This window comes from Rhincodon typus, chromosome 38, assembly GCF_021869965.1.
Source record: "Rhincodon typus isolate 14 chromosome 38, sRhiTyp1.1, whole genome shotgun sequence".
In the NCBI taxonomy this organism is placed as follows: domain Eukaryota; kingdom Metazoa; phylum Chordata; class Chondrichthyes; order Orectolobiformes; family Rhincodontidae; genus Rhincodon; species Rhincodon typus.
This window is the reverse complement of record NC_063369.1, coordinates 3,312,146-3,327,161: the sequence shown is the minus strand read 5'-3', so window position 1 is coordinate 3,327,161 and position 15,016 is coordinate 3,312,146. Positions and strand designations below refer to the sequence as shown.

The 15,016-nt window shown below is 38.8% G+C and overlaps 1 protein-coding gene across 1 annotated transcript in view; it reads right to left on the bottom strand.

Moving 5' to 3' along the window:
• The window catches only part of LOC109912552 (voltage-dependent P/Q-type calcium channel subunit alpha-1A-like), a 547,201-nt gene that overhangs the window by 19,450 nt on the left and 512,735 nt on the right, over positions 1–15,016 (bottom strand). Inside the window, exons 46-48 of the mRNA XM_048617794.1 lie at positions 8,126–8,161; positions 3,840–4,032; positions 1,247–1,482 (exon numbers count right to left, since the gene is read on the bottom strand). Coding sequence (XP_048473751.1) covers positions 1,247–1,482; positions 3,840–4,032; positions 8,126–8,161 — 465 coding nt within the window. The remainder of the gene's footprint in view (positions 1–1,246; positions 1,483–3,839; positions 4,033–8,125; positions 8,162–15,016) is intronic.

Sequence of the window (15,016 nt, the reverse complement as noted above, 5' to 3'; positions counted from 1 at the left end):
CACTGCTCATTTACTCTTGGAATTGGCTTGGATAGTAACTATACGAAGACAGTCCCTCTAACTGATAAGTGAGATAAGATCCAATACTCATATCAAGAATAAATCAGTAATTTAGAATCTTCCTGTTTTGATAATCGATTATCACTGATTTACAGATTCCTTCTCCAACAAATGTACTTAACATTGTATAGGAAACAAATAGGATGGAAGTATATTCTAAATTTATTGAAGAGTCCTGAGTGCATTCTTAAACATCATGTTGCAAATAATGAACACACTAAGCTGTAGTTTGACGGTGATTGAAATCCTTGGACTAAAGAAATTCTCCTCTTAGTGTCTCACTAAAAGAAAACCTGCAATGAGTAAGTACGTGGGACTAGGGTTAATTGTTAATCGCACAAAATAGGTTGTGTTCCTTAATTAATGCAGATGGGACAAAGGTGATTCATTGAAGTAGCTGGAGGTGGAGAATTGAAATGGGTGGAAATAGGGTTATTTATAGCAATAGACAGGGGTTGTGATTACTGTAGATTGGGGCTAGGTTTTGTGATTGCGATTAAATTGGGGCTAGATTTGTGAAACCAGGAAATGGGGTTCTGGGGTTGTAATTTCAATAGATTGGGTTGGTCTTATGACTACAGTAGATTAGTGTTGACATTGTGATTATACAGGGTTGACATGGTGATTACAGGAGATTGAGGTTGGGATGTTGAGTACAAGAGATTGGGTTTAAGGTAAATGTGATTACAGGAAATTGGGAGATATGATTACAGATGATTTGTACAGGCATTGTGAATATAGGATTTGGGTTTGGGTTTTGATTACAGGAGATTGAGATTGGGGTTTTGAATTCAGTAGGTTGTGGTTTGGGCTGTGATTACAGGAGCCTGGGGTTTGGGCTGTGATTACAGGAGCCTGGGGTTTGGGCTGTGATTACAGGAGCCTGGGGTTTGGGCTGTGATTACAGGAGCCTGGGGTTTGTGCAATGAATATAGTCAAGGTGGGGTTCTGATTGGAGTTGCTATTGTGGTTACCAGAAGTCCTTACACTAGATTGCAGTTGGGGTTGAATTTGCAGTCCATTGCGACTGGAATCATTAACAACACTCTAGACTTTTACTAATGATATCGTTTTTCAAAGGTTTTTCAATTAAATTGTTAAGTAGCTTTTTCATATTGCCAGAGTTGCATGCAGGATATATGAATGTTCATTCTGTTTGCAAGGTCTGTGAACCCTGCAGACCCACCTGTCTATGAGGGACACACTCGCGACCCGCACTGGGCGATCGGGACCATCGCCTGTCCCTCGATCGAGGTCTGCTGTACTCATGCCGCTCCTGGGAGTAGCGTTCCTTGTCTGATGATGTGTGGTGATGGTGGTGATGGTGATGCTTCCTATCTTTGGGTCTTCCTCGCTCACGATCCTTCTCCTTCGGAGGAAGGTCGCCTGATTGTGTTGTGGTACTGAGGTCTGTTCCAAGCCCTATATCAATAAAAGCTGATCATTTAGGCAAAGAAAAAGAAATCAAAAAGTGTTTAGAAAGACAGGCTTGCATTTTTACAGTACCTATAATTTCTCTCAGAACTGTTTGTACATATTTCACATAAAAGGAGTCATTATGAAGTACAGTGACTGTTGGCATATTTGAAAAAAAGCCATCATTTTGTATAATAATTTCCTAAGATACACTTCTCTCTGTTTAATTTTCAGGTACTGTGGAAATCCTGGCATGTTGCATAAATTAAAACAAAATCACAGGATAATGGCTATTGCCATGTATAATTTGTTTTTGTGATCAGAGAACACAGAACACTGAACACTGATTGAATACAAAATCGTGAAATAAACAATAGGGTTGATATGAAAATAACTGATAATGTTGCCACCTGCAATACCTGATTTTTCAATGTAACACTGTGAACGTTCTACATCCAGAATAGATTGATGTCCAAAGGGAAGGTGATTGAAGTGCTGCTTTTTGCAAAATTAAACGTTTGTCATTTGTTTGATATTTAAGTGCACTTCAAACTGCCTAATGATTCAGGTGTCTCACCCTGGTCTGGGTAGATCCATCGGTATGGAAGCTTAATGTTGCAACGTTCATAACTTTGAACGCAAGACGTTCAAATTGCAGATAGATAAAATTTTCCGACAACATCATTTGCAAAATTGAGATGGCAAAGATGGTTCGCTTTGAATATGATCCTTGTACTTATGCAGGAATCTATACAGTATTGACAAAACATCTTAGATTTGCTCCTTTTACAAACCTGTTTTCCTCAACTGCATCATCCACCATTATGCAAACCCTTAAAAAGATTCTCATTCTTACAACTTTGTCACAACACTTTTCTCTTGGCATTTCTTTGTGAAAATTGTTCTTATTGGTTGCAGGTCACCAATAACTGATCAGGCCTATCCGTAAACCATCAACTTCTCCCACAGTGGGTGCAAGTTAAGGTCACTGCTGGGGACAATTAGATCTATTCCTCTCCTCAATTTCTCTATCATGATGGCTTGTCACTCAATCTTAAAGGTGGCTGTTGCATTCAGTTTGATGGTCTATATTCTTCTGATGATGTAGGGCATCAGTTTTCTCCTAAACTGATTTTTAGCTTAGTACTTAAATGAACATATCAAGTAAGAATAACGAAAGAAAGCACAGCAAACAACCCTCCCCCCAGACTACCAAACAAAAGCTGGCTAAAACAATGAAGGTACTGCTACAAGTTTTAGAATTGAGATGGAGTATACTGGTATCTATGAGGAATGGATAAGGAATTTCAAGATTTTAAGAGAAGCGGAAGACTCCTTAAATCAATTATGGTCAACTGCTTTAAGTTATCAGTCCCACTTTTCCCCAAACCCTTCTTTTCTTGAGGAACATATTAAATTCTCTTGATCTTATACAATTTTGTTTCAAAACTTTTCTTGAGTAGTAATTCTCTGTATTATCCCCACTGATCTGTTTGCATTTTTCATTTTTAAACAATATTCCTTGAATTCTGACCCTTTCGTCTTTATGTTTAATTTGTTTAAGTCAACTGCATCACCCTCACTTTGATTTACTTATCATTAGGCTTTTGAAAATCTAATTTCCAACATAAAATTTTTCATATATGTTTAGGTGTACAGAAAGAGACATTGGTGAAGGTGTGACAAATAAGCAAATATTATGGAGTTTTATGGAATACAGCAAGTGGTTCTTCAGATGTTGGGATCACTGTATTTCTCATATGAATAAAGGTAGGCAAAATATACTCTGTGGCAGGTTATATTCCAAAACCTTCTGTATCTGTTCTCCACTGTTTTAATCTGCCCACTTTTCCTCCTTTCCCAAGCAATATTGGGATAGGATTCTATGGCTTTCAGGCATCATTTAGCTTCTCACTTGAATGAGAATCCTTCACAATGAATGTCAAAAAGCTATTAAATCCCAGGGGCAATCATATCCAAACCCAACCTTGTCATAAACCAAACACACACCACTTTGTCAACACGTAATGATCAGAAGCTAAATTTCTGACTGTATTTTTACCCTTTCCAGCTGATGGCCTTGATTCTGCTCTGGTTAACTACAGTTAACTCAGCACAGACCAAGGGTGGCCCTGAATCCTGCTGGGTCTGGACGGCTTAGCACCTCACTAGTTGGTAGTGTCATCACCATATACTCCTGTAAATTTTAATGTGGCTGAGGCATGAAATTAATTGCAATTGGAACTAATACATAATCCCTGACTTATCAATAAGTCAAGTGTATAGGCTATTTCTCTCCAAGAATATTTTTCTACACTGTGGAAATTTTGCTGTTGCCTTCCAATTGAATGATAAAAGCTTACCTGTGTCAGCATCTGTATATCGGCTCTGTGACCTTTCAGTAGTCCTATGACCCCTTTCTCTCCGACGATGGGATCTTTGTGTCTCCTCTGGGATGACCCGCTCTAGTGAATAGTCATCCAGACGCATGCCTTTGGAGCGCTGATGACCCAATGTTGATGCTGATCTCTTAATTGGGCTTGTATCTTCAATAGTCTGTGACACCAAAGAAAATCCAGATTACTTAAAATAACCATACTGACATCATTAAAAGAATCATGAAGTTAGAGTGAAGAGCACAGCATGTGAAAAACAACAGGATTGTGTGGAAATGCACAGCGCTTGGCGGGGGAAGTGGGTGCCTTATTATTTATATACCTGCTGAACCTACCTTTCCAATGTCTTTGCACTGTCCTGCCTACAAAATCTTACTTTCTTTCACCATGTTTTTAACACACTGTTGTGTCAGCTTTTTTACATTATTAATTCCTATTCCACATTTTTAAGGAGATCTGCCTATGTAAACCTGTCACACTAGAATTGCATATAAAGGCAAAATATTGTGGATGCTAGAAATCTGAAACAAACAGAGCTGCTGAAAAAACTCAGCAGATCTGGCAGCATCTGCGGGGACAGGTACAGAGTTAATGTTGTGCATCTTGTATGGCTGTTCTTTAGACCTGCTGAGTTTCTCTAGCATTCTCTGTGTTTGTAGCACTAGAATTACAAACTCCTTCCAGTGGTGATAGTACTGTGCCTCTACACAGGCAGTCTTCATTATAAATATGGACACAGTCATTTACTATGGCAGAATTGAGAGTAAGTATGATAAATACATTATATTGTTAATTATATTGAAGATACGTTACTATACATACACATCATTCTAATGCAGTCTATGTAACTTTGTGTATATATAGATATATATACAGATACATTGTACATATACCATCTGTACTATTACAGTCTTAATATATGTATAAGTACGTGTAATATGTATACAACCTAGAAACAGCTGACAGAATACATACTCTACCTATAAATACAGTTGCTTTGCACACAGGATACAAGATATCTGTATGTACAGTACATAAACAAACTATAAACTGGTAAAATAAAAAAAGCAACGATTTTAACCTAACTCAGCAAGCAGAAATTCCACAGGAAGGCTGTTCTACAGCACATCTGATATTGACTTGAGCAGAGTTTAAAATTGGGTGCCGTATAAAATTAATGTTGCACATTGTCCTGCCAATTCTCCAGGTTAGGATATAATTGTCATCAGAGTCTATAACAGAATTATATTTTGCTCAGATTTTCTGTAAATATTAGAATTAACTTAACAGAAAACTTAGATGTCACATTTCAGTTTATCATTTGTCATGAACAGTACATGGTTAGTTTTTTCTACACATACTTTATGCATATTGGTTATAGATCTATTCATGCATTAGATATATGCTGACCAAAATAAATACACTATAGATATATACCTACATATATAGTATGTCATACATACGTAAAGAATTCTGTCTACAAATATTTAGAAGCTATCTGTACATATTTTCATATACTATGTACAGACACACAGCCTTTAAATATAGTATACATGTTCTCACTGCTCAATAGCATCAGTGTCTTGTGTTCCCACTACCCAAAAGCAGTGGGGGAGGCAATGGCCTGGTGGTATTACTGCTGGGCTGTTAATCCAGAGACTAGACAACATTCTGGGGACCCAGGTTCGAATTGCGCCATGGCAGATGGTGGAATTTAAATTCAATAAAATATCTGGAATTAAAAATCTAATGTTGACCGTGAAACCATTGTCGATTGTCAGGAAAAACCCATCTGATTCACTAATGCCCTTTAGGGAAGGAAACTGCCATCCCTACCTGGTCTGGTCTACATGTAACTCCAGATCCACAGCAATGTGGGCAATTAGGGATGGGCAATAAATGCTGCCTAGCCAGCGACGCCCTCATCCCGTGAATGAATAAAAAATAAGCAGTAGTGTTTTTGTGTTTCCACTCCTTAATAATAGGAATGTTAGTGTGTTCCCACTGACCAGTAGAAATGTTAATGTGTTTGTATTGCCCAAGAGCAGAAGTGCTAGTGTGTTCCCACAGCTCAGTAGCAGGAGCATTTCTGTGTTCCCACAGCTCATTAACAGGAGTGCTAGTGTATTCCCACTGCTTAATAGCAGGAATGTTTGTGTGTTCCCATTGCTGAATAGAAAGACCATTGCAGGACTGCTTTCCTCTCCCATTCTTACCTTTTCCGTTTAGGTGCAGTAACAATTCATGATCATTGCATTTGTGAAAAGAACATTCTGACATTGTTAGCTGTTTAAAAATCAACAGGGTCCTAAATCAACAATCCCTTTTGAATTTTGTGATAGACTGGTATAAAGAGTGCAATATATTTGCATGGATTCTTAAATATAGGAAAATGGGACAGGTTCCTTACACCACGACAAAAATGAAGGGGCCCATACAATTAATGCAGGATTTGTATTTGATGTTTCTGGACATGTAACAGGAAAACAGATACTGAGCAATTGAGTTCTCGATACATTTGTTATTTTGGCTATTACTATTAGATTACAGATCAGTGTATTTTGCATTGTGTTTACTTTGGTGCAGGGAACATTGTTCTGAGGCTGAACACACAGGGCTGGAAGATGTGAGGTGTGGTTGAATGCTCATCCAATGATGCCTTTTGATGGTCAGACCACATGTGCATCAGCTGCCAGCATTTTCTAAGTACTGATGGCCAGCTTGCTGCCTTCGGTGGATGAGAAATTCAATGGACCATTTATTAAGGACAGGCCCGTACCAAGGGCTTAAATAGAGGGTTGGGCCAATCGAGGGGAGGAAATTTAATGGTAAGGCAATAGGGATATGCCTAAAAAGTACTAAATGATTTTTTTTTGTTCTCAGATCTGTTTCTAATGATATCTTTGAGGAACATCCTTTGTGACTATTTCTAGCTGTACATGCAGAATCCTGGTACTAGGAGGATCCACATTCAATAACTGGTCCAGAAGTCAAAGGCACTGAACTGAATGACACTAAAATGGCATTGGAGTACTAATGACTTCATAAAACCTCAATTTAGATTAAATACTGTGATTTTTGCCTATTTTGGCACATCTTGATATCAGTCTATCATGATCATACAAATTAAACCTTGTTTCCTCTGTAAAACTGCTTTTTCTTACATCAAAGCTATTTGTCAAAAGTTAAAGACTGTGCCACATGCTGGCACAGTGTTTTAAGAGATACGTCATGCGTTAACATTCTAGCAAGTCCTCAGGAACATGCAATCCATCAGTTGATTTTTCAGCTGTCCACAATCTCCTGAAACAAAATTAAATCAAGCTTTAAAACACCTAATAGAATACAATGTCCTCGACATGCATGCTATTGAAAGGGCCGTTCAGTTGTCTGTGTGTTTATAAAGGGAATACACAATAGAACTCTGACGGTTCATTGATAAAATACTTTGTCTGGTGTGGTACTGAATCTTGACACCAGGAAGGATCAAGGCAAAGTACCTGGTCAGTAGTTATTTTAGCCAGTGAAGCTGCACAATTAACCTCAGGCACATGGAACTGCCACAGAGTAGATGCAATTCCTGAGGCAAAGGTGAGAGGCTAACAGTGCCTGTGTCTGCAACAGGATTTGGTTGTGGGTATCCTGTGGAAACCAGAGGGGAGAATGGTGGGTTGCCAAGTCCTAGTGCTATATTTTATATGAAGCACCGATTGTTGCTTTTGTGGCTACAGAATATCAATCCAGATGGACAAAAGTCGGGGGAGGGGGGTATGGTAATTAAAAGCTCACAATCTCCTGCCTGAATACAACACCTGCCATCATGAATAAAATAACATCTTGTGCATCAAAAGTCACACAAATATTAAACATATCAGTTGGTAAAAGAACCCTGGAGAATAATTTCTAGAAATCAAATTGGTTACATAATATTAGAGATTTAAGGGCCATTCTTTTCATGAAGAAAATGTTCGACAAATTTCATTCTTTCAAGAAGAGCTATGTGGTTCGTTTGTCAGATTTTTTGTCATAATTATGCATTTCAAAGTAACATATAATTTTGTTTGATTTTTGCAATCAATTGTTTGAGGAAAAATAATGATAACCTTCCCCCCAGTTTAGATATTGTCACTTGAACAACTGAACAGTCCCTTTAAGGGAGACACTAGCAAGTTCCACATTTGGTAAAATGAAACTTAGAGACAGACAAGAGTAATCAAAACATAAGAGAAGAGAGACTAAGACAGGGTACATACACTGAGGTTATTTCCACGGTTCCGCACTTTTCTCCTCTGCTAACAGTCACAAGAGAGGGTGCATACCGAGAAGAGTGGAAAGAAAACACGACAAATAGGGGACAAAGAGGGGAGGAGACAGAGACAAGACAGAGGTGACAGGAAATGGTAGCAAGAACACCCCACATCCAAAACAAAAGGGAGACAAAAAAACACAAACAAGGCAGCAACAAGGGTATGGAATGACACAAACAAGACAATGGAGTTTTGTGAAAATAATATAGTTAGATTTTGAAAAACAAAACAAATGAATGAAGAGAAGAAAGGGAAAGAAGGAAAGAAGCACAAAATGTAACAGTTATACAATTAACAGGTGGAAAGAGCAGAATAGAAAACACTTGGCTGTTTAGTATTCATTAAAGAAAGGTGGTTAGGCCAGACCAAGAGGATTTCTTCAAGATGAAAGAGTGATTGGTTTTGGGGAGGGGTCAGAATTAATAAATATTTCAGAATTTGTATTCCACAGTAAAGCAAGTCCTGCAGTTTAAGGAACAGAAAAATCTTTACTGTTCACTTTGCTGGATAATTTCCAATTATTTCATACATAATTTCCTCTCCCTAATCTTTTTCTCTGTCAAATTGCTTTAGTTACCTCTTTCCATAGCATTGGCTTCTAACTCCACCTCAGCAGGCAGTCTGTTCCATTTAGGAAGAAACTGTAGGTTGTTAGAACCTGCACATGTCAATGGCACACAGCAGGCTCAAAGGGCTAATTACACCTTTCTGTGCCTAGGATAGGATAACCTGCCTAATGGAAACAAAGCCCTTTTCAGGTTGACACCTGTTTCATACATTTTATTATTCTCTTTATTGACATAATTGCCTTAATTCTCACTGATTGGGCTAAGTTAAAATTGAGACAGTATGTCAGAACTGGATATAGAACAGATGTGGGGATGCAGCATTACATTCTTTATGTTAATGTAAAACTTCACTTTCCACAATATAGATTTTCTGGGTAAGAATGACAAAGTACCAACTAGTGTTGGATTCCGGATACTGGTGTGGAGTCACAAGCATTTAAAAATAGCTTTGAAACTTCAGCAAACTAACTTCAGTTGCTACAGAAGACTCCTCTCCTGTCATTAGAGTTGTACTTGACCAGGTTTCAGAGGTGAAGTAAACTTTTAGCAGGAATACTGAATAATGAGATAACCCTGACTGATGTCTTCCTCATAACCTAAGGATTCTGAGGACATTGTTTCCACCACTAGAATGAGATCACTAATGATACAGAATAGAGATTGACTCAGGTCTTCTTGGTCTATGTGGATTGGTGACAGACTAAACAGTTTATTTATGAACAAATCCAAAGCTCTAATGTAATTTATTTAACTTATTGTCAATGTATTTGCAGTCCATCTTCTGGCAAAGCAGACAGGAAACAAATGTGTTCCTAGGCTCTGCCAACTTGTTCTTGAACAGGTGATGGGCAGTAATTATAGAACTGTCACACAGTAACGAATCCTTTGTTCACCACAATACATTGCAAAGGGTAAGATTTTCATTGTGTCTGGTATTGTGCAGATTGTGCATGTCCATGTGCCTACACATATACTAGGTACTGATTAGCTAACTGATCTGAGATTGGAACCCCAGATCCCTTCATCATAAGATACCAAAAATACCCTCTTTGTGCATAGATATACAGGTAGGATCAGTATTTGTTGTGATATTGTATGATTAAGATATGTTTCAGAGATAGTAGGAACTGCAGATGCTGGAGAGTCTGAGACATGTGCTTTCTTTTGAATTTGTTTATGGCTTTTGGGTTTATATGTGGCTAGAAACAGTTAAATTGTTCATTCACAGGATGTTGTTGCGTTTGATGCATCAGTGCACCAATTCACTGTTGTTGAGATGTAGAATATGTGACTAATGCCTGTCAACTAAAACTTTCTCCATACAATTTGCAAAAATAAGCCCTGATGGTTGGCATCAAATGTTTTGATAAACATCTCATTTCTGATGGGGGTGGAGAGGTTCAGTTTATGGCATATAATAAATCATCAATGTCAGAATGTGTGGCTACAGACTCTACAAAAATCTTAAACTTTCCTTCAGAATTGGTGAAGAACTCCCTTCGTAACAGCACGGTGAGTGTCCCTACACCCCAAGCACTGCAACCGGGCAGTCCAGGATGGGCCATAAGTGCCGGCGTAGCAAGTCACATCAATATTCCATGAACAAAAAGAATAATATTAAGAACAATCCTGACTTAGAGGAAAATCTGGATAATTGTTTTTATCTTCCTACAGGACTACTGATTAAAGACATTGAGCATGACAAAGACAATAAAAAATTCAAGTTTCAATCTAAAAATGGTGCCTGATTCATACCACACCTACTTCCAGCTCTATGAAATTATCTGTTTTTGTCTCTATCCATTAAATGTACAGCTGAACCTCATCCATCTCCAGACTACTATTCCAATATTCCCACAGTCAATCTCTGTTCCAGGCTATCACACTAGATCATTTTGCTAAATTTATTCAAAGAGCTTTCCACAATGTTGACAAAGCAGCTTTTAATATTTAGCAATGCTATTTATGCAAGTCATCATTGTGAAAATCATAAATAAAAATCTTTCTGGTCACTGCAAGCAGATCCATGTATCCAATTTATCTATTTAATTGTATCTTCATATTGGTTTTCATAAAGCTTGATGGTCATTCAAGGAGTTTCAAAATATGTACAGCAGCATCATTTTGCAGTAGTTAACTCTTTGACCACATGAATTATGAGTGTAAAATAGAATCAAGTTTCAGATGAAATTAAAATATGGATTGAAATGTACATTTCTTCTAGCTTTTTTTCAGAAACAGGTACCACTCTCTGCTCATAAGGCTAGCAGCTTGACCTCAGTTTCTCAGATTTTACAAAAATTCATATATTGATTGAGTCCTTAGTATTGGCATTATAGTGTCCCCAGTGTTACGACAGAGACTGGTGGAGTACACTGTTGCTATAGTCTCACTACTCCATGGGTCACAGCACATAATAAAAATATTTATTCCAGTTACTAAGATGACTAATTATATTCTTATCCATATTAGATTGTAAACAAGAAGATTTATCAACCAGGTTTCTTAATATACAACTATTTGTTTGTTATCAAACTAAACATATTCAAAGGAGATGCAACAATTGGTTAACATATTCAGTCAATAATGTGGAAGAATAATTGCTTTTCCCTCTAGATATCCTCAAAATGCACTTGCAAACATTCACATACTTCTGGAAAAGAGCAAAAGAAAAATTCCCTGCAGATATTGGCTTTCTGAAGAAAACATATTGGTCAAGGAATTATTCTCAAAAGCAAAAGTGTAAAATGTAGAATGCTCTGGAATTTGTTGTGCTGAGGTTCTGGCATCTGTGGTCATCACTAATCATGCATGCCAGTATCTGGAGTCCTGCAGACACAGCTTGAACAGTTATACAGGAGAGTGGTTAAGGGAGAATCTGGAACCAGGGAGTCACTATTTAAATATCAGGGCTCACCCATTAATACAAATAGAGAATAATTGTTTTTTTCCTCTTTCAAAGAGTCATGAGTCTTTGGAAATCTCTACCTGAAAAGGTAGTAAGAGCAGAGTCCCTGAATACTTTTAAGGTAGTTAGAGTCTTATTATGCAAGGGTGAAAGGTTTGGGGTGGGTAGAAATGCAGATTTGAGGTTATAAATAGATCCCCTATGGTCCTATTGAATCATGGAACAAACACAAGGGGCTGAATGGTCTAGCCTTGGTCTTAATTCATATGTTCATAAAATGTACAATGTCAAGATGTTTCTTTCATCACTCTTTCAAAAGAGCAAATAGGTTTCATATTGAACTCAACAAATGGGTCTTCTTTTCAGAAATAGGAGTGATCAGCTGAGCAGCTTGTTCTCAGCAGGCGTTTCTCCAACTGAACAAGTAAAAACAAGCACATCTCCAAGCCAGTCACTATTCTAAACAGCCCCAGCAGGGTCTACAACAAAGCAAGCAGATATCATCAGTCATGTGATTTCTAGGAAACTTTGTTTAAAAAAACTTCAATGTCCAATGTAACCTTTTAATGACCTCTTCTAAATAAAAACCTTCCATGTGTTTCCACAAAACCTAAAATAAATCAGCTTTTTCCAGTATCCTTCAAAACTTGAGTGGTCCAAGCATCTTTGAAACCAACACGACTCCATGGTCTGCCATGAAACAACATCAAACCCAGGATCATGAAAAGTAGTAGGGGAAACCAAAGGTAGCACTGACTGCCATAACAGAATAATAAACCAAGTTCCTGAAATACAGGAACTCCCTATTGTTGGAACAATTTGAGATCCATGAAGAACTTCAGTCATTAAATCAGCGTTTCATTGAGCCAAACAATAAACAATACAATTGAGAAGAACTTCTTCAAAAACTGATTTAGAAAAATATGTGGGGATCCTGGAGTGGCGGCGGTTTAGAAAGAACTGGACTATAACTATTTATCCAGGGTACAGCTTCATGACTTTTTCTGTTAGTAAAGTCGAGGGGCAATGATTAGATTCTCTCCTTTTGGAGATAGTCATTGCTTGGCACTTGTGTGGCATAAATATGACTTGGCACTTATCACCTTAAGCCTGAATATTGTCCAGTGCTTGCTGCATATGTACACAGACTACTTCAGTATATGAGGAATCACAAATGGTGCCGAATACTGTGTAATCGTCTAAAAATATCTCCAACCAGTGACCTTACCATGGAGGGAGAGTCACTGATGGAGAAACTGAAGATGTTTGGGCCTTGGACACTACCCTGAGGAACTGCTGCACTGATGTCCTGCGGCTGAGACGATTGATTTCCCACAACCATCTTCCTTCATACTAGATTTGACTCCAACTGGCAGAGAAGTTCCCCCCAGTTCCCACTGACTCCAGTTTTACTTGTGTTTCTGGATGCAATACTTGGTCAAATGCTGCCTTGATGTCAAAGTCAGTCACTCCCACCTACCTCTGCTGTTCAGCTCTTTTGTCCATGTTCAGACCCATGCTATAATGAGGTTAGTTGATGATAATTAAATTGACTGATAGGGCAGTAATTGACTGCGTTGGATTTGTCCTACTTTTTTGCACGAATCAATATTGTCAGGTAGATGCCAGTATCATCAATATAATAAAATAGCTTGGCTGTGGTAGTGAGTAATACTGGAGCACAACTCTTCATTATTATCACTGGATGCTGTTAGGGCCCTTGCAGTCTTTGTAGTGTCCAGTGTCTTCAGTTGTTTCTTATTATCATGTGGAATGAATCACATTGGTTGAAGATTGGATGTTGAGGATCTCAGGAGGAGATCAAGATGAACCATCCACCTGCTATCTCTGGCTTAGGATGGATGCAAATGCTTTCCTCTTGCACTGATATGTTGAGTTCTTCCATTGTTGAGGATGGTGATATTTGCAGAGCCTTCAGCTCCTGTTAAGTGTTTAATTGTTCACCAATTGCCCCTGATTTCAGTGGCTTGCTAGGTCATTTCAGAGGGCACTTAAGAACCAAGGAGTTAAATGTAGCCATACCAGATAAGGTAGGCAGAACCTTTCCTAAAGGATAGTGGTGAACCAGATCGGCTGTTATGACAATTGTTACATAGTTGCCATCGGGCTAACTTTTAATTTCAAATTTTTAATTAATTCAAATGTTATCATCTACTATGGTGGGATTCAAACCTATGTCCCCAGATCATTAGCTTGATGTTCCAGATTCCTAGACTGCTGACATTACCTTTAGGCCACTGCCTCCCCTTGAGGGTAGTAACTCAAGTACGTCCCCTCGCTCCAGTACAGATGAAAAATCACAAACAGAGTAGGCACAAATATTGCCAGAAATTATGAACATTTCCAGCATTTTCTGTTTTCAGGCTACATTGTACATTCCACTTATCACTATACAATTTAAGTGAGGAGTTAATACAGGTATTAAGCTTCTCATTCAAGCCCAAAGCATATTTTGGGCAGTGGCTGGAGGTATTTGAAAATCAATCTGAATGAAATTACTGATATAACAAGGTGTAGAGCTGGATGAACACAGCAGGCCAAGCAGCATCAGAGGAGCAGGAAGGCTGACGTTTCGGGCCTAGACCCTTCTTCAGAAATGGACGTCATCTGTGGGTGCTCCGACAGTGGCCACATGGCCGATGGCGGTGGGCACATTGTGGGGAAGGTCCTGGGTACGGCTGGGGATTTGGGAGGTGGAGGGAGCCCATTTTGGGTGGTAGGCACCAGTAAGTTTACTGTACTTACAGTTTTTAGTATCCAATAAAGCTGAGTAGAATTGTGAGTTCAGGTTGTGGATCCTACGAAGAATAAAAAACAGGAGAGGTCCTTTGCAGCTCTGGGAGAGGGAGGCTCTGAGCTGGGGTAGGCTTGATTGTAGTGCCAGGAGATGCCGGCGCATTGCTGCGAGTGTGTGTTTCAGGAGTTGCCGGGTGAAACGTTTCTGAAGGATCTCAATGTTCTGAATGTAGACATTGTCACGGTTGGGGCCAAATTGGGAAGGCCGAAATGTGGACTGTAGTCCATTGGGGATGATCTGGTTCCGTAGGCAGGTGCTAAGAAAGGTAATGTGGCTGTAGTACCTGGTTTGCTTCAGGACATGGTCGAGCAGTTTCAGGGCCGAAGAGATTACGAGAGAGGTGCAGTGGGAGAGAGATCCACTGAGGTCTTTCCGGAGGGAGGAGGGTAACTTCTTCAAGGTAGGCATCCTTAGAAGAGGCTTCGCAGTGGGGTTAAAATTGTTTCAGAGATAGTAGGAACTGCAGATGCTGGAGAATCTGAGACAACAAGGTGTAGAGCTGGATGAACACAGCAGGCCAAGCAGCATCAGAGGAGCAGGAA